This window comes from Lepidochelys kempii, chromosome 20 (genome assembly GCF_965140285.1).
Source record: "Lepidochelys kempii isolate rLepKem1 chromosome 20, rLepKem1.hap1, whole genome shotgun sequence".
NCBI classification, from domain to species: Eukaryota; Metazoa; Chordata; order Testudines; family Cheloniidae; genus Lepidochelys; species Lepidochelys kempii.
The window spans coordinates 27453505-27472693 of record NC_136399.1 but is presented as its reverse complement, the minus strand read 5'-3'; the positions used below and the strand labels follow the sequence as shown (position 1 = coordinate 27472693).

The following is a 19189-nucleotide window of genomic DNA, read 5'->3' as shown; positions in this document are numbered from 1 at the left end:
AACAGAGAACAGCAGGGACTGCCGTAGCCTCCCCTTGGTGAATTCAGCTGCAGCCATGGGTTTTACATGTCACAGAGGAATCTGGTTTCTCAAAAGGAGGAAGCCAGTGCTTAATTTGTGCCAGGGCTTGCCAGGGCTGAACCCCAGCACCACTGGGCTTGGCAGTTCATAGCCCCGGCATTGCTGGGCTTGCCGCATCAGTTATGAAAGTAAAGAAACTACTTGAGCCCCTGCACCTCTTTCATTACAAACAAGGCACTGGCGGATGCACTGTTAGCCAGAATAACTCTTTGTAAGTCAGGATGCGTGTGCGGATTTCACCCCGTTTGGAGCAGCTCCCGGCTGCCTGCACCATGGAATTTCTATAGCGCCTTCGGCTGCATCATTCTCCAAGCACCTGGGCACTTACACTCTGCCAGGCACATTTCAGGCACCTCAGACCTTTGTTTCTCCAGCACCTTTGCCCTCACTGGTGCCCTCTGGTGGTTGCTGATACGTGTCTGATTGAGAGAGTCAGCCTCTGGCAATGGGACGACACTGATGCCCTGCGACAGACTCCCATTGCCCTCCATTCGGCCTGGCCAGGAGCCTCGCGCAACAGAGCTGGCAAGCAGCTTGTGGTTCTTGGGGAAGGGTTGAGATAGCAATATGACACCTAGCAGCCCTCCCCGAGCTCCTGACCCTCTAGTGCTGTTCACACACACCGTATCCACAGCCCCAGTGAGCTCACAGTCCGAACCGGCAATGCAGGGAAGCGGAGTCAGATTTCTTTTTCAAATATATGCTTTAAACCAGCTTCTGGAGAAATTCTGTGGCCTGTGTGTGCTGGGGTGGGGTGGAGGTGGGGAAGAGCTCTCGCTCTTGATGCTCATAGTGGCCTCTTCTGGCCTTGGAATCGATGAATTCCCCTGTTCATCCCCTCAGCATTGCCCTCAGCAGACAATAACTAACTATGGTCAGCTCCCATGCTTCAGGGCTTCAGCTGGTCTTCTGCAGGGGCCAGGACCCACAGCGTGACTGTCTGTGCACAGATTCTGTCTCGGGCTCCTGTTTGGATTGATTATGCTGCACTACAATCATCCCGATAGCGTGCCATTCCACGGCACAGGGGCTCATGCCTCTGCCAAGTCTGAAGCCCCCACTGTTGCTAAGCAGCCTCCACGTTAGCCTTCACACCAAATAGCAAAAACACAGCCTGAAAAGCAGAGCCCTGCAAGGAAAGAACTGCCCGAGAGGGTGGTGCCCGTGAGAGATTCTGCTTCAGAGCAGCACTGGGGTTTGAACTACCGTTCCTCATCTGATTATCTACGATGCAGGAGGGGCCCCTGCAGTCTCTGCAAAGGGAGGTGACTCAGCACCCGGCATTGCTGCTCTCATTGAACATTATTATTATTTCACAGCATCTCTGAGTGCACGGGGCTGTGCTCAGAAAAGGCCCAAGAGACAGGCCTCTGCGCCAAAGAGCTCAGCCTCTCTGCGATGGACTCAGCTGACGAGCAAGGAAAGGATGGGCCAGGGAGGGCATGGGCTATAACGGAGACCGTGTGTGTGTGTGAGAGAGAGCTAGGTCTCAGCGTGGTGCCCAGGACGGGCTCTGCCCCGATCCTGCTGAGCTCTCACCGCAAGCCAGGTTGGCAGGATGAGGCTTGTATAAAACCTGAAACCCAGCTCTTGTAAGGAAATGCTATCACTGGGGCTTTTCAAGCTGGGCAAACCTGTGTATAAAGGGAAATTCTTCCCCCTGCAGCTCACGCCAAAAGGCCATGAAACGCTGTCCTGGGGACACTGACATAAAGCCCCATGGAGCTGGGTGAAACACCCCCGGTGGTGGAACATCTCCCTGGCCACTCCTCCTGCGCCAGCCCTGGAACTGGCTGTTTGGAGCTTGCAGTCAGAATCCGAGCCCTGCGGGAGTGGGACACAAAGAGTCCATCAGCAGGATGCAGTCTCAGTAGCCCCAAGAGCCACTAGGCTACTTCCCTGCTGGACTGGGGCGGCTCCCAAACACGCAGCTGCCAGGTCCACCCGGAGCCTCTCTCCACAGGGAACGGAGGCCTCGTCCATCTGGGCGGAGCATTTCTTACTCCTTTTGAACTGCAGGGGAGAGTCCCTGAAGGGACTATGCCATCTGTGCTGAGCGTGTGGAAGCAGAGAGTCCTACTGGTCTGGACAACCCCTCCCGTCCATCTGCAGAAAAGCTCTCAAACCAACCTGCTCACAGGACTGTGGGGCCTGATCCGAAGCCCACTGCAGTCACTGGGCTTTGGATCAGGCCTTAAATAACTAGATCCCTCTTGCAGCTGTAAAGGGGTCTCCACCAATTTGGAACACAGGATTTATCGTCTGGGTCAAACAAGGGGCCTGTCTGGCCTGGTATCCCATCTCTAACAGGGGCAGCCCCAGCTGCGCCAGAGGAAGGAGCAAGAAATCCTGCAGGAGGCAGCAATGGGATAACCTGCACTCGGGCAAGTTCCCTCCCAACCCCTGGTAGTCAGAGGTCGGGGCTTGTGTGCTGAGGCAGGCAGGGATCTAGCCATTCCAGAATGCCTGCTTGTTTTCTAATCCTCACTATTTTAACTGTGGATATTCTTGTTATCCAAATTAGGGCTTGTCTACATGGGGGAAAGTTAATCTGAAATAAGGCAGAATGTGAATGTAAAGCAATATAACTATTCTAGAATAGCTCCCCGTGTGGACATTCTTATTCTAGAAGAGCTATGCCCATTAATCTCTCTGTGTAGACAAGCCCTTGGAGCCTTCTAGGGACCCTGCAGAGCACTTAGCCACACTGACATCTTGTGGTAGCGAGTTCCCCTGGCTAATCATGGATTATTTGGAAAAGCATTTCCTTTTACCAGTTTGAACTCTGACGCCTTTCTGCTTCATTGATTGTCCCTTTCTTCGTGTTCTCAGAGGCAAGATGAATAGAAGTTCCTGAGCTACTGCCTTGCTCCTCTTCATTAATCTGGATGCCCTTTTCACATCCCTCTTATTTTTCTCCTCTCTGAGGCCTGCTCTGTATACAGTGCTTGTACCCGTGAAATTATGTCAAAGGCGCGCTTTTTTTTGTAATCAAAAGATTTATTCCAATACAACCCTTTGTGTGGATGAAGTTAAACTGGTACAAAGGTGCCTTGCACTGCTATAGCCTATTCCCCTTCCAAATGGCATTAGCTACACTGGTATAACCGCATCCACACTGTGGGGGGACAGGGACCTTTGGAATTACCAGCCACACCCAAAGTTAATCTTTAGCCCTTGTCTCCAGGCTCCATTTATGGTCCGAACAACCAACAAACTTGCAAAAGGAAAACAAAACTTCCAGCTGGGTGTTTCTCCCACCAGGAATCCCCCTCCTCCAGGGACTCCTGCAGGAACCTGTCCCTTCTGGAAGCTCTTCTCTACAACCCAGTATTCTGCCGTTCTTTTATAAGGAACACTTGTCCCCTTCTCACCTGCATCTGATCAGAGAACAGGGCTGGCTGGCTCTGGGCCTTTGAAGGGGCCGGCCACCCTATTACAGGGGGGCTGTGCCATTTTAACGATGCCATTCTGGTTAAAGGGGTATCACTTGTATGGGTCAAGAAGGCCAAAGGTTATAGTCATCCCAGTCTTTCTCACTCCCTCTTTATAAGCTAGTTAAATCACCTCCTCACAATGAAGAGCTCCTTACCATGGGGTGGATTCTCCATCAGTGGAAGTCTCTAAGTCAGGCGTAGATGTCTTTCTAACCGATCTGCTGTAGCTGAAACAGGAGTTACAGGCTCACTGCAGAAATTATTGGGTGCAGTTCTGTGCTATGCAGGAGGTCAGAGAACAACCAGCCTGATCCCTTTCTGGCCTTAACGTCTATCTGCCTACAAAGATGCTGACTGGTGACTGAACTGAAAGCATTCACCCGTTTGCGTTTTCTAAGGGAAATACAGAATATGTGGGCGGGTGGAGATAGCTGAACTGAACTGAGCCAGCCAGGGTGCAGATTCATAGATTCAAAGGCCAGAAGGCACCATTGTGAGGATCTCATCTGATCTCCTGGATAACACAGGCCAGAGAAGTTCCCCCATTTATTCCTAGACAGGATATTTTAGAAAAACATCCAAGCTTGATTTAAAAATTGCCAGGGATGGAGAATCCACCATGACCCTTGGTACATTGTTCCAATAAATTGCCCTGGGAGTAGATGAAAGTTTACAGGCACTCAGACAAGCAGAGCTACTCCAGTCATCAGGGACCCAGTGCTGTCTGAGAGACACAGAGAGAGGACACAGTGAGATCTTCAAACAGGGCGAAAGTCACCCCCATTGGAGCCTCCGCATGAGGCCTAGGCGCTGCTTCAGCCCTGAGACCTAGGCCTCAGGAAGGCCTAAGAGGGGTAGGGAGGAGTCAAAGCAGGGCCTAGGTCTTGTCCTGGTCCCTCTGCACAGGGTTGAATTTCACCCACAGAGAATGCCAGCTGGCTATGGAAAATGCCCCTACCTGAGTGGGCCAACAGCTTGTGTCTGGCATGTACGGTGGTAGAACCCCTCCTCTGCTGGGACTGACTTCACCTGTAGCATCTCATTATAATTACCCACCCCGGCTCCACTCCTCAGGACTTGCCAGAGGCCAGCATTGCTGAAGCACATAGGAAACCCAAAGGATTGGGTCCTGGTTTCCCAGGGATTCTCCCTTCATCACAGGACTCCATGGGGTCGGAGCTTTAAGGAGGATGCCAAATAATATTGTGAAAGTTGGCAACACTGGTTTCTCTTGGATTCCTCTTTGTCCATCTGGCCCCAGTCCCCACAGCGCAATCCCAACAAAGTAACTGGAAGGCTGGGGCCATTTGCAGAGACTTTTCTGTGATCTGACACAGGAGACAAGCAGATGGACAGACAGAAAAGGCCATCAGCACTGAATGGACGACAACATTATCCAGAAAATCTCAGACCAAGAGGACACAAAGTGGGGTAGGAAAAAACAGCCCAAAAGAGGGAGACAGCTATCAATTACATTTAATTAAACTAGAAAGATAATTTGCCATGACAAGAATGCTCCCTCCTATCCCTCTGTTAGAAGAAAACAATCCAACAGCAATTGGGAATGGACAGCGTATGGTGGCGTGTTTCTTAATCACGTTCAAGGCACATCTGCATATTTCTTTCATTTTGCAGCGATTATGAAGTTACTGTTTAATTTCCTGGGCTCTGTGAATCCACCAGTGCAGGGAACAGTGTGAATGGGGCGAGGAATAGCTTTGTGTAATTAACATCATTAATCATAGCGCATACTTCACTCTCAGCAGGAGATAGGGCCCGTCTTCCTCACCCTCACATCTCTGGGGAAAGCAAAATGCTTGGGACAAGGGGACAATCCAGTCAGAGTTTGGGTCTCTACTATGGACAGAAACCTGAATGGGGGAATGCTCACTTGCCAAGAGGAACTCAGCTCTTATTAACAGCAAAGGCAAAGACGGATGTAAAATATGAACACAGGATCATAAGCACATAGTGCCATCCTGTGTTTTCACATTGGGCCTGGGAGCCAGGACTCCGAAGATCTAGTCCTGGTTCTGGAAGGGAAGTGGGGTCTAGTGGGTTAGAGGAGGGGGAGCCAGGATTCCTGCCTGGATTCTCTTCTGGCCATTGCCACTGACTTGCTGCGTGATCAAAGTCACTTCTCTTGGTGGTACAGTTTCCCTGTCTGTTAAATGGAGACAGCAACCCTGGCATGTGGGGGGAAAGGGGGATAAGACTTAGAGTTTGGCGACTTCTTTTCAAGCCTCAGGTGCCAGGTGCTCAGTAGATATAAATTATTACTATCATGGCAGATAGAGATCGCTCCCACACCTTCTCCCAAACCAGCTGCCACTCAGATTTAACTGGCAGGGGTCAGGAGGTGCAGGGCACTTCCTTATCTTCTCCCTGCTTCCCCAGCCACCTGGCTCTCCCTTTGTGTTTGGTGCAGCACCCGCAGGGGCTTCGAGAGGCAGGGGATGGGGCTCCATTCATCACTGCCTCATCCAGGCTGCTCATTATGTCATTTGTCTGCTTGCTCCTCAGCACACAGTCACTTCTTATTCCCTCCTTCCAGCCCCAAAGGGGTGCGGAGAAGGGACCCTCCTGTGCTGCAGAACAAGAACCAACTCTTGGCTGCGAAGGCTGCCAGGGTGGCAGGGTGGGGACTCAGCTCCAAAGGGCAGGGACCAGGCCTCCTGCTGTGTCTGTGCCGGGAGTAATAAATCATCAATAACCATATGAGCAGCCACAGCTTGGGACAGGCGTGTGAGCATCAGCGACCCTATTCACGAAGCAAGGCTGGGTAAGCAACAGGAAGCACGTTGTGGGTGAACCAACTCAATCCTGGCCTGCAGCTACGCCCCTTCCGCCCCCCCCCCCCGACACACAGCTCTGCTGATGCTCCTCAGTCCTGATCTGCAGCCCTCAGCTCCCAACCCCACCTCCGGGTCTGCTGATGCCCCAGAGTCCCAACCTGCAGACCTCTTGCTATCCCCTGTCCCCTGACAGTCCCCTTCAATCCAAAGAAGACCCGAGCCAAAGCTCTGTCTAAACTTGAATGCCTGTGTCTCTCACCAACAGACACTGGTCCAGTGAAAGATATTACTTCCCTCACCATGTCCCCCCTCAATCCTGACCTGCAGCCCCCTCCGCTCTCCCAGCTCTGGGCTCCACCCTCCGCCAGTTCTCAGAGCCCCGCAGGCTGCAGCCTCCCCGGCTCTCCCAGCCCTGCTCTTCTTGAGGCAGAGGATGCTTATTGTATCAAACGAGGATTGTTTTTAATGCTTATGTCACAAACTTATCTTGACGTGTCGGTCTTGGAGCTGTGCCCGTCTCCTCGCTGCATGCGAATAAAGAGCCTCTCATCTCTCTTCGCTGGCTTTTATGCCACTCAATGCTTTACATGCCAGGCCACGCTCCACCGTGCTACCTGTCTGCCTGCTTCACCATTGTGCGGCCCTTTGTGCCGTCATTTCCCACCAGGGCACGCTGGGTCCGAACCCGGTGGCATTTTACATCCCTGTGCACTGGCCTAAACAATGACACAGGCGGCAATAGAGACTCTGACCCTAAGCCTACAGCCCCCTGGGTAGGGCACAGGGGTAGGAATCAGGAGACCTGGGTTCTATTCCTGACTCTGCCACAGACTCCCTGTGCTGACCTTGGGCAAGTTACTTTCTTTTGCTGTGCCTTTGTTCTTTAGAGGGACTGTCTCTCACTTTGTGTGTCTGCAGTGCCTGGCGTGACAGGGCCCAGACCTTGGTCATGGGATATTGTGACAAATAATAATAATCTGTTATTAAAACAATCTTTGGTTTCCTTTAGCAGGTTAATTGCCGAATCCTCATCCTCCCAACCCCAGAGCCAATGGCTTCTCCTACCCTGGCGATCTTCTCTCTTCTGCTCCAAGGGGAGCACATGGTCTTTAAACCTTCAAACCAAGCCTTCCCACATGGTCTTTAAACATTAACTTGCCCTCATGGAGTGGCTGCCAAGGCGTGTGAACCCAGATCAGTCACCTAGAGCCGAGCGGAGAGGGTCATTGTGTTGCTCGGAGCCTGTTCTGCAGGGAGGAGTGGTTGGAAGGGCGTGTGCTGCTGGCTCACCCCTCGCCTATGCAGCCCTTGACGCACAATGGCTCCCAGGCCCCTGCCTGCCAGCACCCTCCCAAGTGCAGGAGACTGAAGATGCCAGTGACCCGATTAGCCTGCCTGACGAATGGGGATCGGCTCACCTGCACTTTCATTCCCTGTTCACACACATCACAGCCTCCAGTTCCCTTTTCCCCAGCTGGCATCTGGGCCTCCTGGTTCCCCTGGATTAAAAATATTGCACAATCGTACAGCCTGGACCCAAATGGCTGCAGCACAAATGCAATGTGGGTCATTACCGCAGCGTCCCAGAGTGTTTTATATCAAGGGTCCCTCCTCCCCCTGCCTAGTCTCTCCACCTCACAGCACCGTCCTGGAGTATGAGAAGTTCCCGTCCAGGGGTGCTGAAAGCCACTGAACCAAGCGGTACACACTGCAGATGATGAACGCCAGGCATTTGGGTGCGATTATTGCTGCACCTGCAGCGCCCCAGGCCCACCTCTCCCCAAGGCTCATGGGGATTCTCCATATTTTTCAGCCAGGCTTCAACAAGAAGAATACATGTTTGTTGCTCCCTTTCATCCCGAGCTTAGAAAGATCCCTGCTTGTGTCGGGTTGTTCCCACCCGCCCCCTTTACAGATGCTGGGCCAGCCCAGCACAAAGTGTCCCTGTGCAGGACCGAACAAAGGCCTGGTATCTCCCCAGGGAGGGGAGGTGCAGGCCCAAAGAATGCATAATGAGGAAAGGCAAAGGAAGCTGAGCTCCCCACCCCAGCTCTGCCAATGCCCCCCAATCCCGACCCACAGTCCCCCTGCAATCCCAGCCCCAGCTCTGCCTACACAGACCCCTAGGAAATGAGGGGAACTCTATGGTGATCTTCAGGAGGTTTGTAAAGTGACAACATGAAGGATTCACTGCCCTCCTTGAAGAGCCCACTGGCCCATCAAGCCCAGTGTCCTGCCTCTGGCTGGGGCTCGGCCCTGGACGCCACAGAGGCGGGTGTCCCCAGCCCCAAGAACTGCACCAGGCCAGTCACGTGATACTCTGCAACTCTGAGAAAATGCAAAGGGAGGAATCTAGGCACCAAGAGGGGACTTGGGCAAAGGCACCCGCTGGGACGTGCTGGCTGGTCAGCTGTCCCTGGCTCTCTGCCTTCAGAGTCGACATCAGAGAAACTCCAAATAGACTTCTCTGGGCCCAGAGGCCAGAGTCAAGACCAGGGGCCGAGGTGGCATTTCAGGGGTTCTGTCTCTGTGCTCAGTTGCACCGGTCACGTGAGAGCAGCCCGGCGATGGAGTGCCTGGCAAGGCAGGTTCGAGCCGAGTTCAGCCGGTATCTCTGAAGAGGACAAGCAAATCATCTCCACATGGGCAGCGGGAGAGCGCGGAGGAGAGAAGGATGCCTGCCAGAGCGAGGCTGCGGTTCACATCCCTCCTGACAGCTCCCCAGCAGCCCCCGCATCGCCTGTCATCCCACAAAACAAACTTCAAAGTAAACAAGGCGCCCGGGACCGGGCCGTTGCAGCCACTTTATCATCAGTGGAGAGTATTTTCCTCCCCCCGAACTGTTGCTGTTTGATACCATTTACACGAGCTGCACAGAGTGGGATTTACAGGGCAGGTGCCCAAACGAAGCGCTGGGATAGCTGGCGGGGCCCCAAGCAAAAGGGGAAGAGAGAGTTTTACAAAAGCCTTCAGATTGTGGTTTTATATGATAGGGACCGGAGAGCAACATCCATCTTCGGGCTTAACATTTCATCTCTAGATCAACAGCCCGTTCCTTCCCCCACGTTCAGCTGCAGCTGTTGGCTTATCTTTCCATTAAAGCATTTTCCTCTTATTGCGCAGTTCACATAAGGAGGGATATGTGCCAGACGGGTCTCCCCTTTGGGTCAACACGCTACAGCCATGGTCTAAACTGCTGCCCATGGTGACGTTGGATTCTGCAAACCAGATCAGTCCCTGACCAAAACACTAGGGTTGGGTTTGTGCGTGTGCGTACATGTAAGAAGGCTAAGAATACAAACACGGGAGGACAGGATTTTAAAAAATGAGGGTTGGAAGTTAGACTCCTTTGAAAATAGCAGCCTGTGAGCCTAAGTGTGTTAGGGTAAAACCTTCAAGAGTGCCGAAGGATTTCAAAACCACTTAGTGACTAAAAGAACAGGAGGACTTGTGGCCTTAGAGACTAACAAATGTATTTATTCGGATGAAGTGAGCTGTAGCTCACGAAAGCTTATGCTCAAATAAATTGGTTAGTCTCTAAGGTGCCACAAGTCCTCCTGTTCTGTTTTCGGATACAGACTCACACGGCTGCTCCTCTGAAACTTAGTGACTAAGGAGCCTGAGTCTCATTTTCAGAAGTGACTTGGGGCACCAAACTCCCATAGACTCCTTTGAAAATCCCATGCATGAACCATTATTTAGGCACCAAAATAAGCCTCTAAGGGTGAATTTTTCAAAAGCACCCAAGTCCCATTGTCAAAAAAGTCAGTTTCCTTGAAAGCCAATGCTCCGAAGTGCCCAAATCTCTTAAAAAGGAACTTGGGTGCTTTTGAAAATTTTACCCTTAGAGGCTTATTTCAGTTCCTAAATAATGATTTACAGATGGGATTTTCAAAGGCATCTATGACTCTGTTGCCCAAACATGCATTTGAAAACACCCCGTATTTAGGCACCTAACTCAGGCTCTGTAAAGAGTGTCTTAACACCTTTAAAGTGCTGGTCCTGGTGTAGCCTAGGTCCAGATCCACACACAGTGTCTGTACTGGTGTAATTATGTCAGCTAGGGGTGTGATTTTGACCTAGAGAGTTAGACCGGTACTACCCCAAGTGTGAATGCAGTGATAAAGGTACCTCACACCTGTATCAGTTACTTCCTTTCTGGTATAAGAATAACTTACACCAGTATAAAGCACTCCCTCCACACTGGGTGAGCGGGTTGTTCCAGTGTAACTGTACATTACAGTTAAAAATGCATAACATGCGTGTGCAGGTAAGCCCTGAGCTAATGTGGTTTAAGCAAACATCGTTTTTCTTCACTTACACAGGGCCCCTGTAACCTGGTTTCAAAAGCATGAAACACAATAACTGAGCTCAGCAACTTGCAAGGAGCTCAGCCCTTTGGAAAGTCACCCTCCGTGTCCAGGCGATGGCTCTATGAGCCTATCTTGGCCTCCGGGTGAATATCACCCCAGTGCATAAGGGCAACATGAGGCCTAAACATCTCTGAAGTCCCTCCCTGGCTTCCAGTGCAAGTTCAGGGCCACAGACTGTAAGTGTTTTTGAGCAGGGACCAGCCTGTGATGTATCTGGCAGAGCTGTGGGCGCTGTGAAATAAAGCAACAGCAGCCAGCCAGAGGAGGTGATGGAGAATGGGTGGCACAAACTGTGAGAAGCTGATGTTAACAGTGTCCCCTTACATTGAGGAATGGCCAGCTGCAGCAGTTTCTGGCTCGTGTCTGATGACTAACCAACCCTGGGAAGTGGGCAAGCCCTGGTATTTTTATTACTGTCCCTGCTTGCTGCCAAGCGTCTGCGTCACCGGCAGGGAGGCGGCTGTGTTCTCTCTTCTGAAGCGCGGAGGAGATAAGATTGGACTGTTAAGAAAAATCTTTAAAGGCGGCTGCCAAACTCCAGGAAACTTTACAAAGCACCATGTCTCCTTCCCAGCAGCCTCCCCAAACCCTCATGTGCCGTCTCTGTATTTCTTTTCCCAGCAATGCCGGCTGCCAGAGACCTATCTGTGCGGAGATAGACGCTCTCATCTTTCACAACAGCACATGCTCCCCCCAGCTGTGGATCGCAAATGGCGCAAGACTAAGCACACCCTGCCCTTGTGCAGGAGGTGACCGTTCTTATCCCCAGAGCACAGCCAGGAAACCAGTCACAGAGACTGGATGTGATTTGCACAAAGCCACACAGGAGGCCTATGTTTGGAAAGAGAAACCCAGGAGTCCTGACTCCCAGCCCACCCTCTAACCTAACCACTAGCACCCACTCCACTCCCAGAGCCAGGAAGAGAACCCAGGAGTCCTGACTCCCAACCCTGTCCCTGCTCTAGCCACCAAACCCCACTGGTTCACCTTGCATTTGCCCTGTTTCTCCTGCTGATTCATTCCGTGGTGTTGTAGCCCGGTCTTTGTGACATCATGAGCTGCCATGGTGACACTACCCGATGTCACAAATTCCAGGCCGAGCTGCAAGGTTCATGACATCCCCAGTTGACGTCACAGATGCCCTATTCAGCTGGTATGTCCAGGCTAATTCCAAAGGAGAAGCTGTGGCTCACACAGATACCCCAAGTCTTGACAATGTGGCCGAGGAAAGGGGCAGAGGGAGAGTTCAAAGTCATTTTGGTAACTGATTGGGTTCTTAAAGTTTGGCCGAATGTCACCATGGTTATTTCAACTCTGGCCTCAGGAAATAAGGAACCTATGTAAGCTCTGAATCATCCCCCACGCTGCAAGGCAGGGGAGAGCCAAGTGTCCGCCCAAAGCAGCTGCAATGCTTATAGCCGTGATCAAAGTGCTCCTCACAGGGAGATAACCTCCTGCAGGATCTCCCCTGACCCGCTCCATGGAGCTTTGCCACTTGGCCAGCATGAGGAGTCATAAGGCTGCAGCTTTGGTTAATCATTCAAAGCCCCGTTAGGGATGAGCAGCCCCTCTCCTCCCATCAGGTTCTTCCAGCTTATCGCTGTTCCAGACGTGTTGAAGGAAAGGGAGGTAGGGGCAGCAGGACTGGGAACATCAGCTCCCCATGCACCAGCTCCCCAAAGTACCCTCCTTCCAGAGCCAGAGCCAAGACCTAACAGAGCCAATGGTCTTTCACCCCGCCCCACCCCCACTTCCCCAAAAGAATAATACATTTTGCAAGTTGCATGCATGGTGGCTGCCAGGTCATGGTGGGTAATGGACTGGCCTTGACTAGCAGCATCAGGGTTAGAACTACCTGTGCCTCGTCTCCTCTGGGATTTAACATGGAGATTGCTAAAGTAATGCAACAGCACCCCTCTTTGTAGGCCCAGATTAACCCATGTGCCCTTAGTGCACTTTCACAGGGACCCCGTCTCAGGGGGGCCCCTGACCACTAGGGGAAAGAGCCAACTGAGCAGCACTGCAACCCCATGCAACAGGTTGCAACAGCCACTCACTCAGATTCGGGCCGGCTGCCTCCCCTGCCCCCATCAGGATAGATGGCAGTCTGGCCAAACCTGAGGGGCGTGGAGCCATGCAACTGCAGGGGCAGGCAATGGGAGTGCGCTGTGCTGGGCAGCCAGGGTCTGGGGGAGCTGCCCTAGGCTGGGACAGGAGAGGTGCGCTGAACCGGGAAGTGGGACGGGCGTGCTGGAGAGTGGCCAGGAATGTCCCAGAACTAAGTGATGGGCGGGGGTGAGTTGTAGGGGGGTTATGGGATGAGTGGGGAGTGTTGGAGGGCTGCGGGGTGAGGGATTGGGAGCAAGTGGGGGATGTTGGGATCGGGGGATGAGACGTTGGGGGCTGCAGTGACTGGGATGTATGTCAGGGCCGCTGGGATGTGTGTGTGTGTGGGGAGGTCATCAGGATAGGTGAGGGCTGGTGGAGGGTTGTTGGGGTATATGTGGGGTTGAAGAGCCATTTGGGGGCCCATGTGGGGATGGGGAGAGAGGGGAATTCTGGGGTGGGGTTGGTATGTATGGGGGGGCACTCCCTGTGCAGGAGCTCAGTGCACTGTTCGTGTCATGCAGGGCTGGCAGCCCCTGGAGCAGCCCTAGTTTGAGGAAGGTGGGGGCCCCACCCATGTCCACAGGGCCCAAAAACTCAGGGCTTGTCTTTTTGCAGTGCGGACGTGGCTACAGATGGCTGTGTCCCAGCTGGACCAGTGTGTTTAAGGGAAAGGAGCAGAGTCCCCTGCATCCCCTTCATACCTCTGTGCTGCTCTTGGCTGGCAATTCAGGAATAACCCCACCCTGTGCCCCCACAGCTCACCCCCCTAACTCCTTTCCAGCCAGCTCCCGACACCTCAGCCTGGCCAGCCCCAAGTTCCTCCAGACTGCAAGAAATTTAAATGCACAAATTGCTAATAATCTGGAGCTCAGCCTGAAACCATCACAACAGATACCGCCAGGGATCCAGGGGTCTCCCTGGGGGAAGAGAGAGCAGGTGCCACCTTGCTCTCCAACCCTCCCTGCTACAGAGGAATTCGGTCCATCTGAATGAAGCTAGGCAAGACATCAGGATCCTCCTTTCCATTTTACAAATGGGTAAACTGAGGCACCAGGTGGGGGTCACACAGTAAGTCAGTGGCAGAGCTGAGAATAGGACCCAGAGTCCTGACTCCTAGTCTTGTGCTTACACCACAACACTATCTTTCTTCTTGGTTAGGAAAGTCATCAGAAGCCTCTGGATGGCGTCAATGAATTATTGAAAGAAAAGGAGTACTTGCGGCACCTTAGAGACTAACCAATTTATTTGAGCATAAGCTTTCGTGAGCTACAGCTAGCTCACGAAAGCTTATGCTCAAATAAATTGGTTAGTCTCTAAGGTGCCGCAAGTCCTCCTTTTCTTTTTGCGAATACAGACTAACACGGCTGTTACTCTGAAACCAATGAATTATTGAGTTACTGTTTTTAAAAGACAAGGAAGAAGAGCTTTGCCATTCAGTATTGGTAGCATTCATTTATACAGCGGTAGCTTCTAGTAGCCCCAGCCACGGACCACGACCCCACTGTGCTAGGTGCTGTACATTGTTTAGTAGGTGTATTACGGTAGTGCCTAGGTCAGGGGCGGGCAAACTTTTTGGCCTGAGGGCCGCATCGGGTTTCTGAAATTGTATGGGGGGCTGGTTAGGAGAGGCTGTGCCTCCCCAAACAGCCAGGCATGGCCCAGCCCCCCATCCGGCCCCCCTGCTTCTCGCCCCCTAATGGCCCCCCCGGGACTCCTGCCCCATCCAACCCCCCCGTTCCCTGATGGCCCCCCAGGGACTCCTGTCCCATCCACCTCCCCTGTTCTCGGTCCCCTGACTGCCCCTGGATCCCCCACCCCTAACTGCCCCCCACTGCCCCATCCAACCACCCCCTCTCCCTGACCGCCCCCAGACCCCTCACCCCTAACTGCCCCCCACCACCTCATTCAACCCCCCCTCCTTCCTGACTGCCCCCCTGGGATCCCTGCCCCCCCCACCCCACCCCCCGCTCCCTGTCCCCTGACCACCCACCGCCACCCCATCCAACCCCTCCTCTCCTTCTTGACTGCCGCCCTGGGACCCCTGCCCCCATTCAACCCCCCTGTTCCCCGCCCTCTGACCGCCCTGACCCCTATTCATGCCCCTGACCACCCCCCGAACTCCCCGCCCTCTATCCAACCCCCCCCGCCCTGCTCCCTGCCCCCTTACCGCGCTGCCAGGACCACCTGTGACTGGCAGCGCAGCTGCACCACGACAGGCAGCCGCGCCACGCAGCACAGAGCACTGGGTCAGGCCGGGCTCTGCAGCGCCCCCGCCCAGGGCATTGCGCCACGCAGCAGTGTGGCTGCTGGGGAGCGGGGACAGTGGGGAAGGGGCCGGGGGCTAGCCTCCCGGGCCAGGAGCTCAGGGGCCAGGCAGGATGGTCCCATGGGCCAGGTGTGGCCCGCAGGTTGTAGTTTGCCCACCTGTGGCCTAGGTGCTCCAGCCATGGACCATGTGCTAGGTGCTGTGCTAGGCGCTGTACATTGTTTATTTGGTGTATTATGGTAGTGCCTAGGTGCTCCAGCCACAGACCATGACCCCACTGTGCTAGGGGCTGTACATTATTTATTAGGTGTATTACGGTAGTGCCTGGGGGCTCTAGTCACACATCACAACCCTACTGCGCTAGGCACTGTACAAATACAGGAAAAACGTATCTCTAGAGGCTGTCAAGAACCCTAGAGCTTGGGTCTTGCTGACAAAGGTGGATCGGCGGTAAATGCTCGCCTACAGACATTTCTGAGCCAACTAATAGCTGGATTCCTCTTGGTGCCAATTGCCAAATTTATTCCCTTTTTGTGTCTCCATTTTCCTCTTTTCGGGTTCCAGGTTTATTTAATATTAGGAGAGAAAAATCTTTCAACGGCTCTATTAAATGGAGCTCAGGTTCTACCCCTAGTGTCTCTGGGCTGGATGGTGGGAGCAGGAGCTCTGGGGGAAGGAGGCTGTGGAAGGAGCTGCAAAAATACGGGTGTTCACAGGTGGGCCAAAGTGCAAATCCCTTATTGTCATGGTTTGGGCTTCTGCCTCCATTACAAATGTACAAATACAATTCCAAAAACAGGCTCTCTCATCCCAGATTTGTTTGGGGATATAACATGTAGAAGTGGCTATTTGGGACTGCAACACACAGCATGCGAAGTAGCCCGCAGACAGATGGGAAGGCTGCTTCACCATCTACCTGTGTTTCCTTGAGGGAACTGGTAACATTTTTAACTACACATTTCTGACAACCACAAACACGCTTTCGTTTGGCAGAAACGCCATCTCTGCTTCCAGATACACACAATACAGCTCCTGCCCGAACTGGTTCCTACTCTGGCACCTACTTTAATCTACAAAATGTAAAAATAACCCATAACCAGCCTAGCAGAGCAGCCCCATTCTGTGCTCCTGGAGCCCTTGTCAGCCACTCAAAACAGAGTCTATAAGTAACAGTCCAGGTGGCTCTACCCCCTCTCCATAGGGGGGAGACAAACCAACTACCATCAGCCAAGCAGAGGAGAAACACAGCTCAGTGCCCTCTCCAAGCTCCATTGCGCTCACCAGGAGCCGGTGCAAACAAACAGATCTAGCAACCTGCCTGGAATGTCAATAGAACGGTGCCATTTTGCACCACAAAGTTGGGGATCAAATTCCAAACCAGAACCTGGTCTCCACACTGGCAGCTCCCTCCCTTTTAAACTAAGGGAACTCCATGCACTTCAGCTCCCGCAGGATGGCACAGCTGCACGCATCCCTGTCCCTCCCGGCTCTTTGGAAGATCTAACTTTCCCCTTAGGGGCAGAATGTTCCAGGTCTTTGTTAGTAGCTGTCTCTGCTCAGATAGGCAGGGCCTGGGTCTCTGTTGCTCTGGAATCTCATGCTATCACGCCTATGCAAAATGCTTCTGTTCCGATCTGGAACCAGGCATAGAGCCACGGAGAGCCAGCTACTTACTGTGCATGGTATTCTCTAGTACCCCGTTGCATCTCTCTCTCTCTGCATTTGCAACTCAGCAACGGGCCTACCGCAGAGTTGCACTGGCAAAATTCTGCCTTCAGTTGCACTGGTGCATTCCCACTGATTTGAAGGGTGCTGTATCAGTGTGAGTCAGGGACTCCTGGGTTCTAGTCCCAGCTCCATGATCCTGGTCAAATCACGACCAGCCTCTGTTCCCCTACTATCTTGTCTATCTTAGAGCTGGTCGAAGCTCAGAAGTTCCATTCCTCAGGAAATTCTGACATTTTAAAATTTCCTTTAATCCTAAATTGGAACAAAACATCAAGATTTCAAAATTCACTGTGAAAAATTTCCATTTTGGAAACGTTTTGGAAAGATCAAAATGACCTTATCAAAGTGCCTCATTTCAGCCGTTCTATTTTAGAAACAATAAAATCAAAATGAAGTGCTCTGATAGTTTTTCTATAAACATTTTGACAAAGTTGATCCTGTATGTTGCCGTGGATGTTTCGACTGTGTTGAATTTGCATTTTCCAATGGAAAACTGTCCCACTGGAAAAATTTTGCAAGCTCTATTCTATTTAGGGCAGGGACGGTCTCTCACTACAACAGAACCCTGATTTTATGAACACCAATCTTACAAACAATAAGTTACACCAACCATTCTTCCTTCCCTTGTGAAAAAAAAATACATGACCCAGTGAAAGTCATGGTGAAGAAGTCGACATCCCTTCACAGTCCAATACCTTCAGTGCGTTGGAAAGTGCTTTGCAGTGGTTTGAAGGGCAAGCAGAAAGTGATGCAGTGCTCCATACTGCAGCTTACGCAATGAACCTGCCGTAATGCTGATATGTTCGATTTCATTATCTCCAATTACTTGGTAAAATAGGGGTTCTGCTGTTTGGGTCTGTGCAGCACCCAGTACAATGGGCCTCTAGATACTCCTGCAATATACATAACCTGACCCTACGCGTCCTATCCCCTGCTGCATATCATTACAGTCATCTCTTCTTCACAGCCCATCTCCAGGAATCCATCTCACACCTGTTCTCTCTGCTTGGCTTCCCCCTTAATGGCAGCCTCAAACACAATAGCCAGAGCTTGTGACGTGGGGGGAGCCAAACTCAAAGCCAGAGGCACTTACTTCTCATAGTCATGCTTGCAGTACAGCTGCCGGTTGCGACAGTAACAGGTGCCCGACAGCGGCTGCAGGCAGGCGGCACACTTCACACAGCCTTCGTGCCAGGAGCGCTCATTGACTCGCAGGAGGAACCGGTCGGAGATGGGCATGTCACAGCCGGCACAAACCTCCCGCATTTTGGAGTCTGTCCCTGGCAACAGAGAAAAAGGCAAATGAGCCACACGAAGGAGGACTGGTTTCCAAATGGGAAATGCTGCTAAGGAAATGTTTCCAAATGCTAAGGAAATGCTAAGGAAATGTTTCCAAATGCTGCTAAGGTGGAATTCACCCCTGGGGAGGAGACCCAGCACAAGGCCTAGGTGCTGCTTAAATCCGGCTTCAAGGGCCGAAGCTGGATTTAAGCAGGGCCTAGGCCTCATGTTTGCGCTAAATCTGTTTTAGAGCCATGTGTTACTCGTGTCAATTGCCGTACGTGCACCCAGAGAGAGAGAGAGAGAGAGAGAGAGAGAACACTGTATTGGGCACATATTTTTACAATCTTATAAATAAGTAAAAAAGTTTGTCCCACAAAAATATATGGCATCTACAGGATTGGTTTCTAATTTCCAGGTAGTACATTTTTAAAAATCCTCTCCCCTGCCCCCCAAATCCACCACTAAAGAGAAATATAGAATGCAGAAGACCATCCCCTCGGGTCTGTAATAGCTAGATCTTCAAGAGTACCCAGCACTTACACTCAGGACTTGGTAGTCACATAATACCAGCACATTGGGGGCTGAAAATGCCCCGAGTGTCACTTGCACCATTGGCAAGATTTTCCGAAGTGATCTGCTCCCAGCAGCTCCCACTGTTTTCAGTGGTGGGGTGTGTGTGTGTCTGTTCGCCACGGTTCTCAATGGCGTAATATATGCACGGTCTGTTGTTCTCAGGGATGCATGTGTGGTTCTCAAGAGGAGCTGTTGGATGCTGAGTACTTTTGACAATCTACAATAAGAGTTTGGAAGGAGGTCAGATTTGGGTCTGAACAGCCAGCCTGTGCCTCCCAGGTGTATGCCAGATTAATCCCAGTCAGGGGGATGCGGTGCTAAACCAGTTAAAATAGCGAGAGCTCCAGAGACTTGAGATTTTTTCCCCTGGATGTTATCATCACATAAATCTATGGCTACCCTTCAAAGGCTTCCCTGCGATAACTCCAAGGTAGAGGCATGCGGGTGGGTAATAAATACGCTCTCTGGCGCATTGGATCTGGGCTGTAGGCTGAGCCAGGCAGGTATGAAGTACCTTAGCCGAGTGCACTGTCTCCCCACCCA

General features: G+C 52.1%; 1 protein-coding gene across 1 annotated transcript in view; it reads right to left on the bottom strand.

Moving 5' to 3' along the window:
• LOC140900848 (LIM homeobox transcription factor 1-alpha-like) overlaps window positions 1–19189 on the bottom strand; it is a 62254-nt gene that overhangs the window by 32757 nt on the left and 10308 nt on the right. The window contains 1 exon segment of the mRNA XM_073318742.2: window positions 17883–18069. Within this exon segment, the coding sequence (XP_073174843.1) occupies window positions 17883–18069 (187 nt within the window).